Consider the following 26,408-nt stretch of genomic DNA (forward strand, 5'->3'; position numbering starts at 1 on the left):
TTTCTTGCCCTCTTCCTCTTTCTTGCCCTCTTCCTCCTCCTTTTCCTATTTCTTGTCATCTTCCACTTTCTTGTCCTCCTCCTTTTCCTCTTTCTTGCCCTCTTTCTCCTCCTCTTTTTCCTCTTTCTTGCCCTCCTCCCCTTCATCTTTCTTGTCCTCTTCCTACTCTTCTTCCTCTTTATTGTCCTCCCCTTTCTTGCCCCCCTCCCCCTTCATCTTTCTTGCCCTCTTCCTCTTTCTTGTCCTCTACCTTGTCCTCTTCCTCTTTGTAGTCCTCCTCTTTCTTGCCCTCCTCCCCCTTCATCTTTCTTGCCCTCTTCCTCCTCATCTTCCTTTCTTGTCCTCCTCCTCTTTCTTGCCCTCCTCCCTCCTCCCCCATCTTTCTTGTCCTCTTCCTCCTCCTCTTCGTCTTTATTGTCCTCCTCCTCTTCGTCTTTATTGTCCTCCTCCTCTTCCTCTTTCTTGCCCTCCTCCCCCTTCATCTTTCTTGCCCTCTTCCTCCTCTTCCTCTTTCTTGTCCTCTACCTTGTCCTCTTCCTCTTTGTAGTCCTCCTCTTTCTTGCCCTCCTCCCTCCTCCCCTTCATCTTTCTTGTCCTCTTCCTCTTTCTTGCCCTCCTCCCCCTTCACCTTTCTAGTCCTCCTCCTCTTCCTCTTTATTGTCCTCTTTCTTGCCCTCCTCCCCCTTCATCTTTCTTGCCCTCTTCCTCCTCCTCTTCCTCTTTCTTGTCCTCTACCTTGTCCTCTTTCTCTTTGTAGTCCTCTTTCTTGCCCTCCTCCCCCACTTCCTCTTTATTGCCCTCTTCCTCCTCTTCCTCTTTATTGCCCTCTTCCTCTTTCTTTCCCTCCTCACCCTATTCCTCTTTCTTACCCTCCCCCTCTTCTTCTTTCTTGCCATCTTCCTCCTCCTCTTCCTATTTCTTGTCCTCCTCCTCCTCTTCCTCTTTCTTGCCCTCCTCCTCCTCTTTCTTGCCCTCCTCCCCCTCTTCCTCTTTCTTGCCCTCTTCCTCCTCTTCATATTTCTTGTCCTCCTCCTCCTCCTCTTTCTTGCCCTCCTCCCCCTCTTTCTCTTTCTTGCCCTCTTCCTTGTCCTCTTTCTTGCCCTCTTCCTCTTTCTTGCCCTCCTCCTCTTCCTCTTTCTTGCCCTCCTACCCCTCTTCCTCTTTCTTGCCCTCTTTCTCCTCCTCTTCCTCTTTCTTGCTCTCCTCCCCCTCTTCCTCTATCTTGCCCTCTTTCTCCTCCTCTTCCTCTTTCTTTCCCTCTTACTCCTCTTCATCTTTCTTGCCCTCCTCCTCTTCCTCCTCGTCGCCCACCTCGGATACGCACTCGTCCTCGTCCTCTCACATTGTTTTGAAATTGAAAGCCAAGACAACTGCTGAAAACTTACAGTAATTAAAAAGCAATCCAGCCCCCTGTCAGTGGAAATTAATAACAGCTGGTTCTGTCCCAAATGATGGCCTACAAAAAGGTCTCATTGCCAAGGTGTCACACAAGACACATCTCATGATGGGTAAAAGCGAAGAGCTGTCTCAAGACCTTCGCCACCTAATTGTTGCAAAACATAATGATGGCATTGGTTATAGGTGCCATTCTAAGCTTCTGAATGGTTCAGTGAGCACTTTTGGGGCCATAATACGGAAGTGGAAAGACAATAATTTCACCATAAATTTGCCTCGACCAGTGCTCCTCGCAAGATTTCTGATAGAGGAGTGAAAAGAATAATCAGAAGAGTTCTTAACTTAAGAGGATCTTAAACTCTGGACAAGACTAAAGTCCCGTTCACACCAAGCACGATAACGATAAAGATAACTATATATGCGTCCACACCAACGACCAATAACGGTCTTTTTATTCTAAGCACGTCCTTGGTGTGAACGGGCCTTAAGTCTAGGACTATTTAAAACCATGACAGGTAAAGCAGATTACTGTTAATCTGAAGACAAGGCTTTATCTCTCTCCAGAAAACTGCCCCATAATGTCTTTTCATCAGTAAATCTGGATAAAGACTCATTGAGCTCATCCTGAAACGGTACATTGAGCTCTTTCTGCCAGTTGGAGGCAGTGTCACATTGAGCTTGTGGATTGAGAGAGTACACTGTTAACCCTTGCTTTAAAAAAAGGCCAAATTCTGACAATATCATACCATTTTCCATTAAAACAGTAATATACCGTAGAAAACAAAACTAGCCTAAAGGAATATACTGTGAATTAACAGCGCTCAAAGTCGACACTCAGAGGCTGTTTTCCCAGTCACACCCTATACCCTCATTCACTATTCCCTACATTAGTTCACTAATAAAGTCCCCTTGAATGAAAAGAAGTGAGTGAATTGAGACACTGATGAACACTGATAAGCAGAATCACTGAAGGACAGAAAAACAAGAACAGAAAAAAGAGAAACACAAAAACTACAACTGACTTCCAGCAACACTGAGTGTGAATACAGTTTACAAACCAGTTTAACATTATTTCTTTCATACATGTACAAAAGTTCTTGTTGAGAATTAACAGAGATTTAGTTAATAAAGTTTGTTGTCGCCATGATGGAGATCAGTATTTGCTTTAGTTGGTCTCTTGTCCCTTGACTTCTTACCATTCATCTCTCTCTGACTGCTGTAACAAAGTTTATGAAACACATTTGTTGTGGCAAGAAAAAGTCAAGAAGAAGATGATCAGGTGTTTTTGGCTTTTGTGATGATTTAAAAATCATTCAGGACATGTCTTATTTTCAAATATTTCCTCTATATATTCTTTGGAGTTATGGTTATTTCATATTTATTATGTATCTGTGAATCTACAACATGAAATCAACTTTTCTGTAATCGGGTCTTCTGAAGAATATCGTAATCATATAGTGCATTAAAACATTTTTAACTTCTGCTTGACTCATACACACACAGACATCAACAATCAGCACATGAATCTCAACAATGGTGACAATCAAAAGTGTCATGTCGCAATGCATGCTGGGTTCCAGGATAATATAAAACTCCCAGCATGCACTGCTGCATGAATAATAAAAAAATATTGCCACCATTGTTGAGATTCATGTGCTAAATTGTGATATTCTCTGTGTTTCTGTAAGACAGTGTAGATCTGTTTCTTTTGTTTATGATGTTTAAAAACAGTCATTGTAATGTATTGCTGTGGTTTCACAGTGGTGGTAATGTAACACTTTTGATTGAGGATTAAACTCTGAATGAGTGAGAATGAATTCCTTAGTGAATGAACAGGCAATATGATGATTTTGTCATCATAATCATCATAACCACAATCATTCATAAACTGTGTGTGTGCACAAGTGTGACTTGCACAAAAACAGCTCAAGCCGCAAAAGAAACTCTAATGTTTTAGCATCAGCATCCCAACTAAAGCAAACACTGATCTCTATAATGGTAACTTACAACAAAACATTTTCAATGAAACAACTTCTGTAGATGTATGACAGAAATAAAGTCATACTGTTTAATAATAAGTTTAATAATGTGCAATGGCTGGAAGTCAGTTGTATTTCTTGTGTTTCTCTATTTTCTGTTCTAACAGCAGGTGTTCATCACTAATGCTCAACAATCACTTACATATTCTCTTAATTATCTGACGGCAACACTGTCTCAATGTTACTTTTACTCTTTGTAGTGTGGATTTTCCTGTGGGGTTGAAAGGGTTAACAGTGTAAGATAAAAAAAAAAAACACACCCACAAAATGTATTTTAACAGTAATAAACTGTAAGTTATAAAACAGGTTTAACACTGTTGCCAGTAGTTTACTGTAAAATCTTGTTTTTGGGTCACCATTGTGCAGAAGAGTAGAGCCTGTGCTTCAGTCCAGGACAAGATCTACAAACATTGATGATTTGATGCATGTTGCTTTATTTAACAGGCGGTGACTGTGTAGTTGCTGGTCCAGTGGAAATCTTTTTATGTACAATAGTTTTTTAGTGGTCTCAAATGAAAGAAGTTCACAGTAATACTTTGCTCACGTTATTAATGCATTATAAATTTTAGTTAATACATTTAAATGACAGTTGGTCAATTTAAGCCAGCCGGTTTCTGCAAGTGAAATTAGTTAACTCGAGTTTTAGTGCATTTTACAGTAACATACTGTAGATTACAGTAAAGAACTGTACAATGAACAGTAAATTACTGGCAACAGTGTTGCCAGTATTTTACTGTAAAAAACCCTGGTAAGGTCTAACAGTGTAGAGATGGATTTAACCAAACTCTGTAGGCTAAATGAAGTTGTGTTGGACAGAATAGAACAAGGATTGTATCTTAAACTTGAGAGATTGATTGAACTTGATCTATTAAAAAGCCTCAAAATAGTATCTATGAGTTCCTGGATTTTTTAACATTGATAAACATGTTTTGAAAGTGGCTCAAGGATGATTGTAAGGCAATTGCACCCATTTTTTTCCATTGTTGGATGGTTTTCATTGGCATTTTAAATATTATTTAATCAAGAAAGAGCCATGGTTTTCCTTTCACACAATGTTATTAATTTATTATTAATTGATAATGTTTTTCAATTTCATGTGTTTTCCCGGAGCATTTGTGCCACCATGTCAGGTAAGATATTTGCTGCAAAGAAATTAATGCTCTGGATGGACCTTTTTTTTTTTTTTTTTTTGACAGCTTAATGTGCTGATCAGTGTCTGCTATAGCCTAGTTTTATTTATTTTCCATATTATTCTTGTGTAGAATAAACACAAATCTCAGCTACAGCTTCTTTTAGCAGTAATACTAGAAAACATGGCAGTGCCACATCAGGGCAAGAAAGGACCGTTATTTACCTCAGTTCATGTTTAGAGAGCTGAACTGATTCTGACACAGAAATACAATAATACACGATACGGACACGTTAGGAAATCAAGTTATGGTGCAATGAACAAATCAACTACAAAAATAAATTACTGACATCGTGGTCATCAATTGAACAATTTAACTTTAAGCATAGAGAAAACATAAACATGATCCACGTTTGTAGCTGCACCACAGGAATTCAAGCTTGTGTTTGATATAGAAAAAGATGGAGAAAGTTTGCTGTAGACACGATATCTACTGACTAGCGTTTCTTCCTGAAACCTGTAGGAGTCTCTGTGACGCTCTTCAGTCCGCCGGTTAAACCACTGAAGAAGAGGAAGCCTGGCGCGCTCTGACTGAGGTGTGTTGTTTTTAACTGTGTGTGTGATTGTTGATTTTCTGTCTGTAGTGTTTTATTGAGCTTTAAATTAACTACTTATTCGCATTTATCATTAAAATAAAAAACGAATTAGCCATGATTTTACCACAGTAACCATAGTTTAGCCTGGGTATTTGTAATAATAAATAATAGTATAATTGTAGCCTAGTTGTAAACACACATTTACCGTTGTTTAATACAGTAGCTGTGTTTTAAATGTGATATTTGTAATAAAACCTAAGTTAACACGTTGTTTAATTTTCTAATTTCTATTTTAAATAAATTTTCAATGCTGGACACTTAAATGATGCTTTGAAACGAGTACAAGTATCACATTATCATGTTAAGTTTCTGAAATCCGTGTTTAAATCCAGCAGCTAAATTTAAGTTTTAGATATTGGTAATGTGTTGTAATGATATTTTTACAATAGTGAATTTAAACATAAACACGCCTAAGCATAGGCTATGTTTATTTTATATCTGTAATTAATATCTACCTGTGTATATTCTCAGAAATTGCAATCATGTTCTTATTCTGTGTAGTTCTGTTCTCCTTCATTATCATTAGTCATTTTGAGTTTAAATCAGTGTGAATTCATTATAAATGCCTCTTATAATGATGATGATGTTTGTCTTCAGATGTTGACCATGAGAGCGCAGATGGATGTGATCTGCTGTAAATCAGTAGGAACTGATCTGTCCATGCTGGATATTGAGGATTTCATCACTGAAATCTGTCAGCTGAAGAAAGAGGTGGCGTCACTGGAGGCTAAGCTGAGAGAAAGAGGAGACAACCCCAACAGAGAGGTTTGAGCAGCTCATCATTTCATCCTTCAGCTCAATCAAAGCAAAGTTTTGTTAGCTTCTCACTTCTTAAGTTAACAGCAGAATATGCTAACAAATCACCAATATACCCACTAGAGATAACTGCTGAGTAATGAGGCTAATATCAACAGGTTGTTGTTTATTTGTGTTGATCTATGATGTGTTTGTCAGGATCTGGAGAAGGTTTCAGTGTGTGTGAGTGATGGGACAGAAGCTCAGGATTCAGTCTGGAGATCCAGAGACACACAGGACTCAGAGCTCAGCCTCACTTTACTGTGTTATACTGACGCTCAGGATCATGGATCCGCTGATCAAACCTCTGACTGTAACGCTGGAGAACAGCAGATGAAGATGTGCTCCGTCAGACTGGAGGACTGCAGGAACCTGATAGAGAGACGAGGAGAAGAAACCACAGCAGAGGAACAACAACAGAGCCATGAGGAGGAGGAGGATGAAGATCAGAATAATGAGGATGATGAAGGAAATGATGTTGAGGATGAAGAAAATGAGGATGAGGATAATCGAAATGATGACAGTGATAATTTTATTCCTTCAGGTGTGTATCTTCCATTTATTAACTTTTGTTATAGTAAATCATAGTCTGAATGTGTGTAAAAATGTATGCCCATTTCACACATACTCCGTTTGCAGTGTGTATGCGGTGCATGTTTTTCCGTACCCATGGTAACAGGTTAGAGCTTTCACACTGCACACGGTTGTAGTCTGTCGATCCGTTCCAGTTGCGGTGTGTATACAGCAGTGCAGCGATCGAGCACCGAGTCTACTTCTGCTGTGCTGCAAACGCTGAATTAAAGTGACAGCGCATGGTTCGTGGTCAAAATGAACACAGATTTACATGAAAATGTAATAATCTCACCATAAACGCATTTAATTAAATAAAATGTAGTAATCTTACCATAAATGTATTTAATTAAATACTTCCGGGGTAAAGCTAGGAAAACGTGTCTGGTTACTGATGTAGGCTAACCTATGTTCTCTGAATAGGGAACGAGACGCTGCGTAGCTTAAGACGCAGTGGGAACGCCCTCTGGGTGTGCCGATTGTCTGAAGCCCTTATAGAATCACGACAATTTATTGGCTGATGGCGCAGGCGCCGCCCCGACGCTCTTACGCCGTCACATTATATACGTGCGCGCGCCATCGGCTCCTCAGATTTCTCTTCCGAAAAATAAGCTTGTCGGCAGCGCGAGGAGCTTGGCAGCGAACAGCGTCTCATTCCCTATTCAGAGAACATAGGTTACATCAGTAACCAGAGACGTTCTCTTTCATAGGTTCACTCAACGCTGCATTGCTTAGGTTCTTTAATAAAGTTATTTTCCAGCTAAAGTTAGTTTTGATTGATTCGCTTCCGTCGCTACGATCATTTGTTATTAAATTAGGGGCCGCTAAGACGACACCATTCTCTCTACACAGACTTTAAACCATAGACTGTAAAAAAATATGGACAAAGCGTCTGTGACGTCACCCATAGACTTTCTGAAGAACTGGTTTGAAGCCGTTTATGGGGGTATGGGCGGCGCCATCTTGGAAAATATTGGAAATCCTAATCCCGCCCACCTTCTTACGCAGCGCGCGTCACTCAGCTCGCTCTGCTACTCCGGTTATCTCTGTGTATATTTTAGGCAACGAAATATGTTATAAAACACCATACTAACTCTTTTCGTTTTCATTTAAAGAAATCTTAAACATTATAGCCACACAAATGTGGTTCAGGCAACGCATATTGATTATATTCAACTGCATAACGTTTGCCTATTTATGAAAAAACTAAATATAAAACACAAACCTGCCTCTTTTCGTTTTAAATATAATATAAAAATATTAAACATTTTATGGTCCAGGCAATGTGCATTTGTACTAAACAACAGATTTTGCAGTAAACACCTTTACAGATCATCTTTGTTGTATTAAAATTTGAAATGACAAAACTCAACCCAGTCTCTTTTTGTTAAATTTCACTTTTATCAATATTAGCCATTATAAAAGTAAAAAGTAAAAGGTACAATAAGCTATACAAATAAAGCAAACAATTCAGTCAGACATACAAAGTCAGCGCTCTAGTCTAACCATACAACGGTAAAGTTAAATAGCTTATAAAGTTATGAAACTTCCCCTCAGCCAAAACGATTGCCCAGGGACCAAATTATAGATTCACGAAACCAAAAATCGCCCGTTAGATACACACAAGACGAATTAGACGCAAACCTCAGACCGACTAGCCGAGGAAAGGCTGTTCCAGGCGGGGTACATGACGCCTAGCGCCCGGTCATCGCGGGATCTCACAACTGGATACAATTTTCATAAATCTTTATAAATAAACCACAGATTTGAGCTTTAAACAACTACATTCTCGCCTGAAAAACTCTTAAAACTACATTTCATGATACAGAAACAGTAGTATTATGTCAACTGTATTAAAAAATGGCGCTTCTTATGTTGTCATTCTCCGTGGCGCTGCCTTGTCAGCTGTCAATCAAGCTGTCAATCAAAGTTAACCACGTCCTTATTTGTCATACATTTTATATCTAAATACGATCTAAACTAACGAGTTAGAAAAAAATTCACAGCCCTCATGGTTGTCAGGCACTCGGAAGCTATCGAAAAATACAATAAAAATCCATGGGACCAACCTGTAAAAACATGAATTTATGCTGTGAAAACGGACATTTTAACATGGGGTCTATGGACATTTGCTCCCTTTTGGGACCTTCCTAGCGGATTTTCGAGGTATTGCAGTTTTTCGCACTTCCGGGTAGGCTTCATTTTTCAGATCAGAAAGTTGCCGCTTGCTTTAAACGCGAACCTGTGAGAAACGCTGATGGCGTTCACATGCGCATTAAGAATTGGTTCTATAGTTATGTGCGTTTGAATATATGTGCACAGGTTTGGAATTCCCTACAAACCAAGCCTAAACAAACTTCCAGGCTGGACTCACCACTGTATTGCACTATCTTTGTGTAATGCCTTGACATTTCAGAACTATAAAATAAGCCATGGGATAAACTTGAATTATCAAATCTTAAATGGACACACTTCAGCAGCACTGACTGCGTTTGGTTCCAAAACTCAGCTCAAGGTTTGAGCAGGCAACGACGAAACTCCATGGCACTTCACCGCAAGGAGTTCCACTATTCGCAGTCGCTGAAGTGCAGATGAAGAATGTTGATTGTAAATCCAATATTTGGGCCAGAAAAACTGAGGCCGAAGGACTAAAATGGCCGCTTCGTGAAGGCAGAGAAATCTGAGGAGCAGATGGCGTGCGCACGTATATAATGTGACGGCGTAAGAGCGTCGGGGTGGCGCCCGCGCCATCAGCCAATATATTGGCATGATTCTATAAGGGCTTCAGACAATCGGCACACCCAGAGGGCGTTCCCAATGTGTCTTAAGCTACGCAGTGCTTAGTGAACCTATGAAAGAGAACTACAATTTACCTCAAGGCGACTGTTGTGGCAAAAAAATATTAATTAAACAATCATCACTGTGTAGGAGACATTTCTGAGTCAAATTGTCTTTTCAAAAAGTATTTATTCTGGCAAGAAGGCCCAGTTGCCCACAGAAGTCACAAGTACAGTCTGTGAAGCAAGTGCGACAATCAGAGAACAGACCGAGCAGCCTTTATATCATTTCTCAAGGTTTCTGCTTACAGGCCTTATCTAAAGAAGGGAAGGTTTCTGAGCCAGTGATCTAGTTCTGCTGAGTTTATGCTTACAAACTCTAGGGATCAGAGGTCCCTAGCCAGGCTGTCTGTTCTGAAGCCTCAATTTTCTTCACAGTGCAAAAACACACACATCAGTCAGATAAGTTCACTGCAGATCATAGACGGTTCAGCAAAAGAAAATCATGTCAATGTTTTACTGCAAATAAATGAAAATCAATACTGTAAATCAATGAAAATCTAAATTTTCCATTACAATTCCCCTTTTTTATCATTCATTGATAATCGATCAATCAAAAACACATCAAACAATAATAATAAAATGCACCAAGTTTAAGTCTTACATCACACTTATACTTCTCATTTTCTTCAGAAAACTTTCTGATTTTCATATAACTGATCACTCTTTAAACTTGTAGGATAAAAGATTAAAAGAAAATAAGCTTAGGCCCTTAATTTTATAGCAAGCAAGTAAAGGTTTATTCTGAAGCCAGGCTAAATGAACAGGCACTGCTATTGCATTCCCAACACTATTGGTCGGACCCTCAGTCACCTCAGTATAAACAAGAAATAGTGTAGATTATATTTAGTAGGAAAAACACATCAATTCAACCCCCCTAGTTAATTCAACGCGCCACAAGAATACAAAAAGATAAAAAGTAGATAAAAAAATCCCTCATTTTCAAACCCTGTCCTTGTACGCCACCTTGTGACACGGATGACTGCTGCTTTTAACCCTCTTTACACATTATCATCGTCCTTAGAAAGTAAGAAAATAAGAATTTATTTTCAAGTTTATGCTTACAAACTCCTCTGGTCCTAAATCGGACCACCTCTGATCCTAGGAGTCCCTAGCCAGGCTGTCTGCTCTGAAGTCTCAATTTGCTTCACAGTGCAAAAACACACACATCAGTCAGATAAATTCCCTGCAGATCATAGACAGTTCAGCAAAAGTAAATAATTTCAATGTTTTAAGTCAAGTCAAGTCAAGTTTATTTATATAGCGCTTTTCACAACATAGGTTGTATCAAAGCTGCTTCACAGTAATAAATTAAAACAATACATCAATGTTTGTTTCTAGTGGAACGTCCACGTTTGGTAATGCTGATCAATAGTATCGTTGATTGATTAATTAAATTAAATATCCCCAAATATCCCCAACTGAGCAAGCCAAAAGCAACAGTGGCAAGGAACCGAAAAACTCCATCAGGTGACCTAATGGAGAAAAAAAAAACCTTGGGAGAACCCAGGCTCAGTCGGGGGGCAGTTCTCCTCTGGCGTTTATAAACTAGAGGTCGGATTTAACTGAAATTAAAAGTATTATATGAATGCCTGGCTGAAGAGATCCGTCTTTAATCTAGTTTTAAACTGGGAGAGCGAGTCTGAGCAACGAACAGTATCAGGAAGACTATTCCAGAGTTTTGGAGCTAAATGTGCAAATGCTCTCCCTCCTTTGGTGGATCTGGATATCCTAGGTATGACCAAAAGCCTCGAATTTAGTGACCTTAAAGAGCGCAATGGATTATAGGGCGATAGAAGATCGGTTAAATAGACTGGAGCTAAGCCGTTTAGGGCTTTATAAGTCAGTAGCAATACCTTGTAATTAATACGGAACTTTATAGGTAACCAATGTAGTGATGATAAAATTGGTGTTATATGATCATATTTTCTTGATCTAGTTAGAACTCTGGCGGCGGAATTTTGGACTAACTGTAGCTTGTTTATTGAGGATGCAGGACAACCGGCTAATAACGCATTACAGTAATCTAGTCTCGAGGTCATGAATGCATGAACTAACTTTTCTGCATCAGAAACAGATAGCATATTATGTAGCTTAGCAATGTTTAAGGTGGAAAAAGGCTGTTCTTGTAACATATGAAATATGATTTTCAAAAGACAGGTTACAGTCTAATATAACACCCAGGTCTTTTACTGTTGAGGATGAAGTAACAGGACATCATCCTATGTTAAAGTTGTATTGTGAGAGGTTTTGTGGGCGTTTTTTTGAACCGATAAGTAGTACCTCTGTCTTGTCTGGATTTAATAAAAGAAAATTGCACGTCATCCAATCTTTTATATCTTTAACACACTGTCAATTTGGATAATTTAGCGTTTTCATCCGGCCGTGATGAAATATATTTGAGTGTCATCAGCATAACAATGGAAACTAATTCCATGTTTCCTTATAATATTTCCAAGTGGCAGCATATATATTGAGAATAATAGAGGGCCTAACACAGATCCTTGCGGCATCGATTATAACTCCATAGTTTACTGGAGTTATAATCGATTTTTCTCCATTTAAATAAACAAAATGGTAGCGGTCAGATAAATACGATCTAAACCAGCTTAATGCTTGTCCTTGAACACCAGTTTAATTGTGTAGTCGATCTAAGAGTATTGTGTGATCTATAGTATCGAACGCAGCACTAAGATCAAGTAAAACTAATATTGAGATACAGCCTTGGTCAGAAGCTAAGAGTAAATCATTTGTGATTTTAACGAGCGCAGTTTAAGTGCTATGGTGCGGCCTGAACCCAGACTGAAACTTTTCATAGGTGTCATTTTCTTGCAAGAAAGAGCCCAGTTGAGCGGACACAACTTTTTCTAGTATTTTAGACATAAAAGGTAGATTTGAAATGGGTCTATAATTTGCTAGATTATGTGGATCTAATTGTGGTTTCTTAATGAGAGGTTTTATAACTGCCAGTTTAAATGTTTTTGGAACATAACCTAAAGATAAAGACGAGTTAATAATATTGAGGAGAGGCTCTTCCACTATAGGTAACACTTCTTTCTATAGTTTAGTTGGTATAGGATCTAGTAAACATGTTGTTGTTTTAGATGAAGTGATAAGCTTATTTAACTCTTTTTGTTCTATAGTTGTAAAGCACTGTAATTGTTCTTGCGGGGTGATAATTGAGGCTGAATTATAAGGCGCGATTGAGGATTGAACGTTTACAATTGTGGTTCTGATGTTTTCTATTTTATCAGTGAAAAACTTCATGAAATCATTACTACTAAACTGTAACAGAATATTTTGTTCAGGAGACATCTGTTTATTTGTTAGTCTAGCCACGGTGTTAAATAAAAACCTAGGATTGTTTTGGTTGTTTTCTATTAGTTTGCGGAGATGCTCAGCCCTGGCCTATTTTAGGGCCTTTTTATAACGTGACATACTGTCTTTCCATGCGATTCTAAAGACCTCTAAGTGAGTTTTTTTTTCCATTTACGCTCTAAATTACGGGTTTCTCTCTTTAGAACACGCGTAGTATTGTTGTACCATGGTGCTTTACTTTTCTCTCTGACCTTTTTTAGCCTAATAGGTGCAACAATATCCAATGTTCTGGAGAGAATGGTGCTCATTTTACTGCAAATAATTGAAAATCAATACTGTAAATCATTGAAAATCAAAATTTTCCATTACAGCGACATAATGAACAACACTTGTCTCATTCGTGGAGGTGGAAAAACAAGTTATTTGTGACATGCAAGATTTAAAGTATAAAAATTTAAATGCAAAAGAAAAGGCATGAGAGTCGGCTGTTTTTGTCAATTTTAAGTTTTAATTTAAAATGTTTGCGTTTTTAATATAAGTAAATGGTTAAATATTTGACCACTTGCTTGTGCAACTTAATAGAAGTAATGCATGGAATAATAGGCCTACATTGTTTAAATTGTGTTTAAACGTGCATACATCCATTAACCCTTTATGACCTACCATAGAACAGTTCTGCCAGAGTATATCTTTGTATTTTTACATGCTGTGCTGTCATTCTTTTGAGCATTTTCATATGCCATACATCAAAATAATCCTTACTCTCCCAATTTGAAGGCTATATTTGTAATAAATCAATAGTGACTAGATAAATCTCTCAAAAGTGCAATAAACAAAAGGAAAAAAAAAATCATATATTTTTTTTCTACATATTTTATTCAATACAGAAATTTGATAAATCCCAACCTCAAACTTGTCAATGTGAAAAACGTGCATAAAATGATTTTAAACTATACAGAATTGATTTGAACTGTTTACATAAATTAGTTTCTAAGATACACTCATTTATAGGTCTGTACAAATTGCGTAATAAGCGTTTACAAATACAAAAGAAAAACAAACAAACAAACAAAAAACACAAAACTGCATTGCACATCATTTCTTTCTTTGGCTGCTTACCTGGCTTTCTTCCTGATAAAACAATTTAAAACTATACAGAATTTATTTGAACTGTTTACATAAATTAGTTTCTAAGATACACTCATTTGAGTCTGTACAAATTGCGTAATATGCGTTTACAAAAACAAAAGAAAAACAAACAAACAAACAAAAAAACACACAAAAATGCACTGCACGTCATTTCTTTCTTTGGCTGCACACCTGGCTTTCTTCCTGGGACGGATCTATTCCTTCAAGAAAGTCGGCTTGGTCCTTGAAACGGAATCTGGAGCCGATGAGCAGACGGAGAGTTCATCTTCATCGGACGCAATTAGTATTGCCAAAACATCCGCGTCCGTGTACTTTCGTTTAGACTGTTACGTGCGCGCGCGCGCGTGTGTGTGTGTGAATGTGCTTGCATTTGTAAAAGTGTATTTGTGAGTGTGTAAAGGAGAAATAAATGATCAAATGAAGCAATGATAAAAAGACAATAACGAAAAGAAAGAAACATACTGGTACAGCAAATGGGAGTCAAACGCATGGTCAAATGACGCAGCGTGTGACGTCACAACATGTGACAACCTTTGGGGTCATAGTGCACAGAACGTGATACGTCAATGAGCATCGGAAGACGTAACTATCAATCGCAGATCTACAGAACATGTGTGCAAAGACGTGCAATGCATTTTTGTGTGTTTTTTTTTGTAAACGCATATTACGCAATTTGTACAGACTCATTAGAGGATGAAAACAACGCAATAGGAGCATGTTGGAGGCTTGATCTGAACATGTTACATCTCTGGTTTTGTATGCAAAAAGAATTATTGAGCTAGCGATTTGGTTTCAGTTTCTATAGGCTCTTAAACAGACACACGCAAACGGGAGCGCCGGCGCTCCCGTCGGTCTTAAAGGGTTAAAGAGTGTATATGTGTACAAAGAGAATCGCAATGCTGACAAAACTTTTTTTATATAAATAAAAGTTGCTGCATAACTTCTGGATTTGAAATAAAAATAGTGAGTATGTGTTTGTGGTACAGCTGCGGATCAGTTACGCACTGCAAGCGCAGCATATGTGAAAGCACTATAGCGTGTGCTGCTCCTGCACCGCATACGCACTGCACATGGAGTATGTGTGAAATGGGTGTTAGTTGTGTTCCTAAATCAGCAGGTGCAGACATTAGTTACTGTGAACCGATGTGTTGAAAATACTGTATCATGAGCTGCATCACAATTTCACATTTATCTTTTATTTTTAAGCTCTCGAAGTTATAGAAAAATATAGACAGATATTATAGATTTTCATGATGGTAATTGCATGATTCAGTAAATATATTTGTGTTCATTTAAAGTTAGACATTTTAATACCTTTTTCTTTTCAGATGTGAATGGCGGTTCATCTTCTGATGAGGAAACAACCTCGACATCAAAAGAGCAGCTGAAGGTCAAGAGTTTCTCCTGCGACACCTGTGGGAAAACATTGAGCTCACAGAGAAATTTAGCGCAGCATGAGAGAAAACACACAGAAGAGAAAGGCTTCTCCTGCAAGAGATGCAACATCAGCTTTCCCACCTTAGAAGAGAAGAGACTTCATTCAAAAGAACACAGCGTGAAGAAGGAGTTTCACTGTGAACAGTGCGGGAAGGACTTTTTCACCACTCCATCTAATATGACAGTTCATATGAAGACACACACTGGCGAAAAGACTTTCCACTGCAGCGAGTGTGACAAGTTTTTCAGCACCAAACAAGTTCTTTCAAGTCATAAGAGAATCCACACTGGCGAAAAGACTTTCCACTGCAGCGAGTGCGACAAGAATTTCCTCACCAAAGGGAATCTAAATGTTCATAAGCGAATCCACACGGGTGAAAGGCCGTACAAGTGTCCTCACTGTGATAGAAGATTCAGGTATGGATCCCATCTGAAGAAGCATGTGCGCGTTCACACCAACGAGAGGCCGTACCAGTGCAGTGAATGTGGGAAAACCTTCACAAACTCAAGTTATCTAAAGTCACACCAGAAAATACACTCTCAGGAGAAACCATATCAGTGTTCACACTGTGATAAACGATTCCGTCAAAAATCTCAATTGACTTGCCATGAGAGGACTCACACCGGAGAGAAACCGTACCTGTGCTCCTACTGCGGGAAGAGCTTCTTTAATCCGGCTCATTTTGGAGTTCATCAGAGAGTTCACACTGGAGAAAGACCGTATCACTGTAGCGTTTGTGGGAAGAGTTTCAAGCAACACACTCAGTTAGCTTTGCATCAGAGAATACATACAGGAGAAAGACCGTTCAAGTGTTCTCAGTGTGACAAGACGTTTGCTCGGTTAGATGTCCTGAAGACTCATGAGCGAGTTCATACAGGAGAGAAGCCTTACCGCTGCTCCATTTGCGACGAGAGATTCGCTTATTTAGGTAGTTTTCAGACCCACCAGAAGAAACACGCTAAAGAACAAACTGCTCCTGAATCATCATAGTGTCTTTTCATCAGTAAATCTGGATAAAGGACTCATTGAGCTCATCCTGAAACTGTAGATTCAGCCAGTAGGAGGCAGTGTCACATTGCGCTTTCATGTGGTTTGAGAGATTTAGAGATGGATTGAACCAAACTATGCAAATGAAGTTGTTTGACAGAATAGAAAAATGATTGTATATTGAACTTGCCATATTAAAATGCCTCAAGATAGTATCTATGAGTTCCTGGATTTCATAACGCTGATAAACGTGTTAAAGGTCCCGTTCTATGCCCCTTTTCACAAGATGTAAAATAAGTCTCTGATGTCCCCAGAGTGTGTATGTGAAGTTTGAGCTCAAAATACCCAACAGATTTTGGGGCTCAGAAAAACGAGCCGTTTCAGTGTGTCCCCTTTAAATGCAAATGAGCTGCTGCTGGACGACACAGGGGGCGGAGCTTCATGAGCTCGTGCTCAGTCTGTCAGGAAAAATTCATCTCACGGAATGATGATAATATCAGAAACTCTCAGTAACGGCGTTCATTTCGAGTCGGACAATAATGCCTACAGAGTCAGATTGCTGTATAGAGATGAAACAGGTATGGTTTAGTAGTTTAATTACGGTTATTATAACGTATTTGTCATCTGCTTGTAGGCTATGTATCCATTATTTATTAATAGCCTACAAGTCTGCTGTCTGAATGATGATCAAACATGTACTGATGAGTTTAATAAAGTTTATTGTACATCACACAAAAGATGAAGCGTCAGTTTTACTTCAGAAAATCACCGTAAGAGCTGAGTAAACACAGTAGGCTAAGTTATAAGAAGTGCGCAAGTAGCCAGTAGAGTTGAGGGAGCATTCCTGTGGGCGGATGTTAGTCTAAACACGGTTCTGGTGATGTCACTAATGCAGGATGTAGAGGGGTGTAGTCCAATCGAGCCGTTTTTTGTAGTCAACTTCTGTTAAATAAAATATCTCGCTTGGCATTGAACTTTGAGCTTTATAATTTTACAGATATTATTTATGCTCTAACAGCAACATTACACACTAACTAAAGTTTGAAACATGGAATCGCATGCAACGGGACCTTTAAAAGTGGCTCAATGATGAATGCCATGGTGTTCTTTTCACACATTGTTACTAATTTTCAATTTCATGTGTTTTCCCAGAGCGTTTGTGTTCACTTGAAGAGAGTTACAGACCTGTCTCTCTCCTACCATTCATAGCGAAAACACTTGAACGAGTTGCTTTCAACCAAGTATCATCTTCCTGTCTCAGAACAACCAGCTGGATGTCAACCACTCCGGCTTCAAGAAAGGGCATTCAACCGAGACTGCATTACTGTCTGTCACAGAAGCCCTACGGACCGCAAAAGCTGCTTCCAAATTTTCACTTCTCATTCTCCTGGATCTGTCTGCTGCCTTCGACACTGTGAATCATCAGATCCCTCTGTCCACCCTCTCATCTCTGGGCATCACAGGAACTTCCCTCCACTGGTTTGAGTCCTATCTCACAGGTAGGTCCTTCGGGCTCGCATGGAGAGGTGAGGTATCCAGAGCACATCAACTAACCACAGGGGTTCCCCAGGGTTCAGTTCTTGGTCCCCTCCTCTTCTCCATCTACACCACATCACTGGGACACATCATACAGGCACATGGTTTCTCCTACCATTGCTATGCTGATGACACACAGCTCTTCCTCTCATTTCAACCAGATGATCCCACAGTAGCTGCACGGGTCTCAAGCTGTCTGGCGGACATCTCGACATGGATGAAGGAACATGACCTGCAGCTCAACCTGGCAAAGACTTCTCGTCCTCCCTGCCAATCCATCTCTACAGCACGACTTCACTATCCAGCTAGATTCATCATCAATCACCCCATCAAGGTCGGTCAGAAATCTTGGAGTAATATTGGATGACCAGCTGACCTTCACAGATCAAATTACAAAGACAGCTCAATCATGCAGGTTTGTACTGCACAACATCAGGAAGATCAGGCCTTTCCTAACTGAGCATACAACACAACTTCTTGTCTAGGCCCTGGTCATTTCTAGGCTTCATTACTGCAATGCTCTTCTGGCTGGACTTCCATCATGTGCATCCAAACCTCTACATATGATTCAGAACGCTGCAGCTCGTCTTGTCTTCAACGAGCCCAAAAGGGCCCACGTCACTCCTCTGTTCATCTCTCTGCACTGGTTACCACTCGCATCAAGTTCAAGGCTTTGACATTTGCTTACAGATCTACCACAGGCTCAGCTCCCTCCTAATTTCACTCGTTCCTTACGAGTCTACATCCCTACCAGAAGCCTACGATCGGTCAATGAGTGACGACTCGCCGCACCGTCACAGAGAGGCACGGAATGACTCTCCAGAACATTTTCATTCACTGTTCCTTGATGGTGGAACGCTCTCCCCACCCTCATCTGATATGCAGAATCACTGATAACATTCAAAAGACAGCTGAAACTCATCTCTTCCGTGAGCACTTAACCTCTTAATAAAAAAATTTTAACTTTCCTTTTTCTTTAATACTCCCTTGACTGGCTTATGCTACTCTAAGCAATGCCTGAACTTTGTATTTTGAGCACTTCTTGCATTGTTTTTGCCTCTTCATGATGACCTGTTTGCTTCAGTCCTCATTTGTAAGTAGCTTTGGACAAAAGTGTCTGCTAAATGACTAAAGGCCCTATCTTGCACCCGACGCACAACGGACTTTTCCCTCCACAGACGCACGTCAGTAAATTAGGGAATGAACTCCTGGGGGCGGTTCAGCGAAAAGAGGAGGCGTGTTCCGGCGCAAACGTTCCCTGGTGCTATTTTGCAGTTCCAGAAAACAATTCCGCCACAGACCAGGAGAAACCTCGTCTAAAGTCAGTGGCGCGTTTTCAGGGGCGCGTTATTCAGATGCTATTTTAAGGGCGCGTGCTTGGCCATAATGTAGCGTGTGCACAACGCGCATACACTTTGCTTCTCTCATCTACACACAGATGCAGCAGTTGACATTTTTGCAAACAATACATAATTACAAGGAAAATATTCCACACGAGGGAAATCATTGTTGTGTCCATGAAGATGTGAAAAAATAGGCTTAAATCTAGCCTACACATTTACCCAAATTATTATACGCCTGTTTAACTGAAGCTAATTTGGGTGTTTTTCTCCATCCCCAATGTCACTTCTCTGTGTTTTACGGGTCCTGACGAGAACGTCGATCTCCTCGGCTGTGAACCGCTCCTGGCGTGCGTCTGGCAAATCTGCCGTTATAATAGCCATCCGCCATGGATCAAGCATGCCTGCTCTTAAAGGGAATGTGAGATGATGCTCTGATTGGTTTATTTCATGTTACGCCCAAACCACACCTATTAATAATGAAGTTACTTCAGACCAACACATTTTAGATTTGCGTCGGGCGCAAGAGTCATTTATCCCGCCGGAATAATAGGAACAGCGCCTGAGATCCGCCCATAAAGTTACCTGCGTTTCGTGTTTGATATTTGCGTTTCAGATCGTTAAAATATTGCCCAAAATGTAAATGTAAAATTTCAAGATGTATACTGCAAAGAAATGAATCCTCTGGGTGGAAAAACAGCATGTTTATTGTGGTAGCAGCTTCTCTTTAATGTGCAGTTCAGTGTCTGATATAGTTTAAAAGTATATTTATTTGGCATATTAATCTCAAGTGAAAAAACAAATCTCAGCCACAGCTTATTTTTAGCAGGTTGTTCATACTGACTGGTAAACAGCAATACCACACCAGAGCACAAAATGACCTAAAAAAAAGTGCAAACAAAACCAATGCCTTAACACTGCAGACTCAAAAGCTGAACTCAGAGAAGACAGAATAGGAGAATATGATCCCACGTGTGAGCGGTGCTATGAACTAATTGCAATCAGTTTAATGTTGTTTGGCAGACACACACACACACACACACACACACACACACACACACATATACAAGGAGTTGCAATAGTCTTGCCTCGCAAACACTGACCGGCTTGTGAAAGAATGATGGAGAGCATTATAGCTTAAAAATGGTGTATTTATTCTGAACAATCCAGATGATTTCATTTTTTTTTTAAATCCCATAGCAGCCTTTCAATGACAAGTAATAAATATTAGATAAAAAAAAAATCAACCTCCATCTTTTATTTACTGTCATTTTCTCACCAAAATCTACTAGCAGAAGGATGGGCAAAACCATGAAGTCACAGAACTGCAAACGTTCTTACAAAATTTCCACATTCTTAGTCCACTTCCATTTTCACTTCCTCAAGTGCATTTTCTTCTTTTTCATCTTTCTTTTCTTCTTTTTCATCTTTCTTTTCTTCTTTTTCATCTTTCTTTTCTTCTTTTTCATCTTTCTTTTCATCATCATCTTGCAAGCTTTCAATGAGTTTCTCAGCTTCTATAATGGAAGAGCAGTTTTCTCCATTTGAAAGGTTTACATTTCTATCAGCTTCACAACAACTGAGGCTTGCTTTAAGCTTTCTTTGAGGGAAGGTAAGGACCTCATCCTCTTTGATGTGAAAAGCGAGGCTAAGCTGATCCCACACATAATACTTGTGTGAATACTTTTGTGTCACTGCTGTTTTTCCGCGGATTTCCAGTTGGTAGCTGTGGGTTTCACAAATGGCTTGTGCTCTCCAGATGATCTGATTTCCCTCATAAGAAACCAATGTGCTGGATGTAAGCAGTGGATATTTACTAAACTTCTCATTAAACTGAGGGCCGTGCACGAGAACAACATACTCAATCTCCTGCTTGAAAAGTTTGGTTTCGTATACCCTGAGAACCGGCTCTTCGTCCTCACACATCTGCTTCTTGTAGGCCTCCATCAGTTCAGTCAGAGGAAACGTGAAGCGGAAGTTGCCGTAGCGTGAGGTTTCATTTATGAATGCTGGTGACGTGGTAAATTTACTCAGGAACGGCTGCTGAGCTGCTATTTCTTCTTTGCTTCTGTCTGGGAATGAACTCTCGAGGAAACGCTCCTCAGCGGCTCTTATATCCGCTTCATTGATCTTCAGGCTCCACCATGAAAGCGTGAGTCCCATGAATCCCTCTGAGTCCCAGATCTCCTGAAGGCTAGTTTTGTCAGTGACATGGGTCAATTCTGTGATGTGAAATACAACAGGAGTTGGATAATCTCTGATATCTTTGGAGAGATAATTTTGTACTAGATTTGTTTGTCTTATATCATCTCTCATTTTCAGATTTTGTATGTTGGCATGCTCTCCCTCAAGATATAACTCTAGTGCTCTGCGCCTGTTCCGTCTTGCTTTGAAGCTGTTTTCTGTCTGAGAAGATAATGTTAGTTAACAGTGTGTTATATAGTACAGTAAACATAAAACGCAAAGGGTCAAAAAACACACATGGGACACAAACACAAAGGACATGAAGTGATAGTGGCAGCAATAATGGAGAGAGTCATCAATAAGTAATAGAGTCATGTAAAGGGAACTTGGCACTGTTATATATTAGAGTAAACATGTGCTGGTTAATAATTTATAAAGATAATATCCATTTTGTTCCATTTTCTGTTTGTTTCAACTGAAATGTTGTAGTGAATTGTCTAAATAGATATGAGGTTTACACCCTAGTTAAGAATATTAACAAGATGATACATTGTTTCATCCTACTGAGATTATTTTATTTAGTTGTAAAATGCTTTCAAATGTCAAAGCCATATTTTTCTGACTTAAAAATCGATGGCAGTTTTGTCTTGTTAGTGACATGAGCCTCTAATGTGATGTGAAATTCAACAGGAGTTGGATAATCTGGTATTTTCTTTGAAAGATACTCTGATTCTCCTTTTCCGTCTCTATTTCTGATTGTTAATCGCAATGTATTCTCCTTTACAGAGTGATTATTTGGCTTGTCGAGCATTTCTTCTTGCTTTGAAGTTTGCCTGGGAAGATAACGTACATTTAGTTGAGGTATGTTTCAGTCTAGCCATATACAGTGAAATGAAAGTTTACTTCTGCAGTGCACAGATACTATAACTACTCTCTGGACAATAAACACTGATCAGTAATACAGGGGGCACAAAGTAAAGCACTTTTAATGGGAATGACCGTGATATCAGCAGTAGTTAATCGAGTGATAAAGTCTGGTGCTTGGTCATACAGTAAACACATTGATTCATCATTTACAGAGATTACATCCGTTTATGTATGTTTGTTAGTTCTAACTGAAATGTTACGATGAATTATAAATATGACGTCTGAACAATCTGCAAACTGCGTGCCTTCAGCAGTTTAAAAATCAAGAGCATATACAACATATAGCACATCCTATTCACTAACAACTGAAACTATTTTGTTGTAAAACTGCAGTTAAATTAACATAACACAAATTTATTATAAAATATATTATAACAATGCTGTGATATTGTAAAATGATGACAGCTGGGTGCATTAACAACAATACATTTCATTCAGCACATTTTGGTTCTCACTATATTATTTTGATGAGTTTAATGTCAAATGAAAAGAATTGCCTACTTACTGCATTTGCCATTTGGTGAGGTTTATGTGTTCAAGAGAAGTGTGATGTTCTTCTGCTCTGTCCTGTGACGACTGAGATCCGCTGCCGGCTTTTAAAGGCTTTACCTCTGAAGACTTCCACACCCATGAGGGATTTTCCTTAGACACGAAACTTAACTTATCTTACGCAATCACACAGGAAACGTGTCAGTTCAAAACAAATAAATACAACATTAAAAAAAGTATGAGTAAATAAAGCAAATTGTATTGCAAAACAAGCTAAAAACAAAATGCATGCAATATTTTAAATATTTTCCTCCTTAAATACATTTAAAAATATTAACCGTTTAATCAATAGTCGAGGACAGAATGCATGTGCACACAAAGTACAACACAATGTTTCAAGCTCAATGACTGGACAGACTCACTGTACTGGACATTATTCAGTTATTCATGCTTCAACCCCTAATTGATAATGCTGCTTTTGACAAAAGTTCATGAAGAGATAACAGTTAACAGAGTTTGCACTTTGCTCTCTAACTGACAAAATGTTGTACTGTATATAAATAACTTTTATTTGCACTGGCCTGTTTGTTTGAGAACACAGCAAACAGTGTCGGCGCGCTCTTAAAAAATGATGTGTTGAAAACAACGCAAGCTGTAAAAAGAGATGTTAAAAATGACACCTTGTGTAGATTTGAACACAATTTGTGTAGATTTTAACACGTTGTGTGTGCTCAGGGACAACACATGTTGTGTAGATTTCACAGTTTTTCTCAATTGCTAAAACACAATTTCTGAAACCTCGATCCTCGAAAAGATCGATCGCCGCATGACATCAAAGCACTGCGATAGCGATCTAAAAGCACAAGGAGTCGTATGTTCTCCAAACACTCCCGCAGCTCCGATCGGTCCTCGCCACTCCGATGCATCTCGAACAAGCCATCAACAATAACGGACGTTGCAAGACTATGTGCTCATGGGTTTGCAAAAATACATCGGAATCCAACGCGTTCGTGCAGCTCGCCGTAACTTGCATATACGGATATTATAATCGAGCTGCTATTAGCTCGACTAGCTGCTATTTAAAAATGGCGGTCACAAGTTTCTTGTTGGTCACGGTAACCCCGCCCCCAGCCCCTGACGCAAGCTGTTCTTTCTTGGCTCCGTTCTAGACCCTGCAATGATTTGGTGCTACTTAAGAACCAGTTTTACTGGTTCGGAGCTGGTGCTTTGGCGGTGAAAAAACAAAGAACCGATTTGAAACTAGGCTCTGGCTCCGAACCAGCACCAGCTCTGCCTTGGTGGAAAAGGGGTAAGGGAGAAGTACATTTTTAATCTCAAAACAAATTTCATATTTTTCCGTCATTGTCTTTTGATGAATGAAAACATGTTCTATCATAGTAGCTCAAAATTGGTCAGAAATTACTACTCTGCTTTGCTCTTTGCAATTTTTTTCTTCTCCTCCTTGTACCCCTATTTTTACAGTACTGTACCTTGCATCTCACAAACCTGTCCTTTGTCTCTGTCATACTGTAATTAATGTTCTTTGTTGATATGAACCAGTCAAAATCTATTGAACAGTCAGTGCTGTTAAAATGGAAAGTACAATGTTTAGGGCCATACAATGTGTTCATTGTGCAGTACCTACAATGCACTGTACTACAGTATACAATACTAACCCCCAATTTCCACCGGCTGCGTTACGGCTCCGACCCGGCGGCGGAGTCAATAGGTTTCCATTAAAGTCATTGAGTGTATTTCCACTGAATGCGGTACAGCTGCGTTCCGACTCCGGCGATCCGCAGCCCTCCGGAGCAGATACGCAGAGCTTCTATTTTTGCCGGATGCCGGAGAGCTCCGCAGCAATTCAGCACTTATATCGCGCGATCTTACGTGAATTCGCGAGATCTCGTGGGTCCTCGTGCTTTCAGCTGTCAGTCATGGCCGCAGCCGTTCCGCAACAAATACGGACCTGGTGGGTATTGACGGACGACGGAACACGGAGCTGTCACGCAGCGGAGCCGTTACGCATCTGGTGGAAATTGGGGGTAACAGGGACAAAAATCAAAGGAGTAAAGATGTGATCAGTGTGCTTCTTGTCTTTGGGCTGGGTCAGGCCAGGCCAGAGCATGCGGTCGACATCACAAGCAATATTGTCCCTCCTCCTCCTCCCCCTCTTCCTCTTTCTTGTCCTCTTCCTCTTTCTTGCCCTCTTCCTCTTTCTTGCCCTCTTCCACTTCCTCTTCCTCTTTCTTGTTCTCCTCCTCATCTTCCTATTTCTTGTCCTCTTCCTCTTTCTTGCCCTCTTCCTCCTCTTCTTCATCTTTCTTGCCCTCCTCCCCCTCTTCCTCTTTTTTGCCCTCTTCCTCCTCCTCTTTCTTGCCCTCCTCCTCTTCTTCTTTCTTACCCTCTTCCTCCTCCTCCTCTTTCTTGCCCTTTTCCTCCTCCTCTTCCTCCCCCTCTTCCTCCTCATCCTCTTTCTTGTCCTCCTCTTCCTCTTTCTTGCCCTCTTCCTCCCCCTTTCTTGCCTTTTTCCTCCTCCTCTTCCTCTTTATTGTCCTCTGTCTTGTCCTCCTCCTCCTCTTTCTTCCCCTCCTCTCCCTCTTCCTCTTTCTTGCCCTCCTCCCCCTTTCTTGCCTTCTTCCTCATCATCTTCCTATTTCTTGTCCTCTTCCTCTTTCTTGCCCTCCACCTCCTCTTCTTCATCTTTCTTGCCCTCCTCCCCCTCTTCCTCTTTTTTGCCCTCTTCCTCCTCCTCTTCCTTTTTCTTGCCCTCCTCCTCTTCCTCTTTCTTACCCTCCTCCTCTTCCTCATCGCCCACCTCGGATACGCACTCGTCCTCTTTCTCTTCCTTGCCCTCCTCCTCCTCTTTCTTGCCCTTTTCTCCTCCTCCTCTTTCTTGCCCTTTTCCTCCTCCTCTTCCTCTTTCTTGCCCTCTTCCTCCTCCTCTTCCTCTTTCTTGTCCTTCTCATCCTCTTTCTTGCCCTCCCCCTTTCTTGCCCTCTTCTCCTCCTCTTCCTATTTCTTGTCATCTTCCTCTTTCTTGCCCTCCTCCTCCTCTTCATCTTTCTTGCCCTCCTCCCCTCTTCCTCTTTCTTGCCCTCCTCCTCCTCTTCATCTTTCTTACCCTCCTCCCCTCTTCCTCTTTCTTGCCCTCTTCCTCTTTCTTGCCCTCTTCCTCCTCCTCCTCCTCTTTCTTGCCCTCTCCCTCTTTCTTGTCCTCCTCTTCCTTGACCTCATCACCCTCTTCCTCTTTCTTGTCCTCCTCTTCCTCTTTCTTGCCCTCTACCTCTTCCTCCTCCTCTTCCTATTTCTTGTCCTCCTGTCTCCTCTTCATATTTATTGCCCTCCTCCTCCTCTCATCTTCCTTGCCCTGTTCTTCCTCCTCTTCCTCTTTCTTGCCCTCTTCCTCCTCCTCTTCCTCTTTCCTTGTCCTCCTCTTCCTCTTTCTTGTCCTCCTCTTCCTCTTTCTTGCCCTCCTCCTCTTCCTCCTCATCGCCCACCTCGGATACACACTCATCCTCCTCCTCTTCCTCTTTCTTGTCCTCCTCCTCCTCTTCCTATCTCTTGCCCTCCTCCTCTTCCTCCTCCACTTCCTATTTCTTGTCCTCCTCCTCCTCTT

General features: G+C 40.2%; 2 protein-coding genes across 2 annotated transcripts; one reads left to right on the forward strand and one right to left on the reverse strand.

The window, feature by feature from the left end:
- The first annotated feature begins 5,135 nt into the window (after window positions 1-5,135).
- On the forward strand, window positions 5,136-18,817 carry LOC308688031 (uncharacterized protein). Its single transcript, XM_081360864.1, has 4 exons — window positions 5,136-5,159; window positions 5,817-5,984; window positions 6,174-6,558; window positions 15,217-18,817. Exons 2-4 carry the CDS (start codon window positions 5,817-5,819, stop codon window positions 16,314-16,316), a joined length of 1,653 nt encoding a protein of 550 aa, XP_081216990.1. The 5' UTR covers window positions 5,136-5,159; the 3' UTR covers window positions 16,317-18,817.
- Window positions 18,818-20,323: 1,506 nt separating this feature from the next.
- LOC308688058 (uncharacterized protein) lies at window positions 20,324-22,997 on the reverse strand. Its single transcript, XM_081360899.1, has 2 exons — window positions 22,806-22,997; window positions 20,324-21,595 (listed from the first exon to the last, which is right to left on the reverse strand). The coding sequence occupies exons 1-2, from the start codon at window positions 22,815-22,817 to the stop codon at window positions 20,546-20,548; spliced, it is 1,062 nt and encodes a 353-aa protein (XP_081217025.1). The 5' UTR covers window positions 22,818-22,997; the 3' UTR covers window positions 20,324-20,545.
- Window positions 22,998-26,408: the final 3,411 nt, after the last annotated feature.

The sequence above is a fragment of the Scardinius erythrophthalmus genome (genome assembly GCF_964197995.2).
Source record: "Scardinius erythrophthalmus genome assembly, chromosome: 3".
Taxonomy (NCBI): Eukaryota; Metazoa; Chordata; class Actinopteri; order Cypriniformes; family Leuciscidae; genus Scardinius; species Scardinius erythrophthalmus.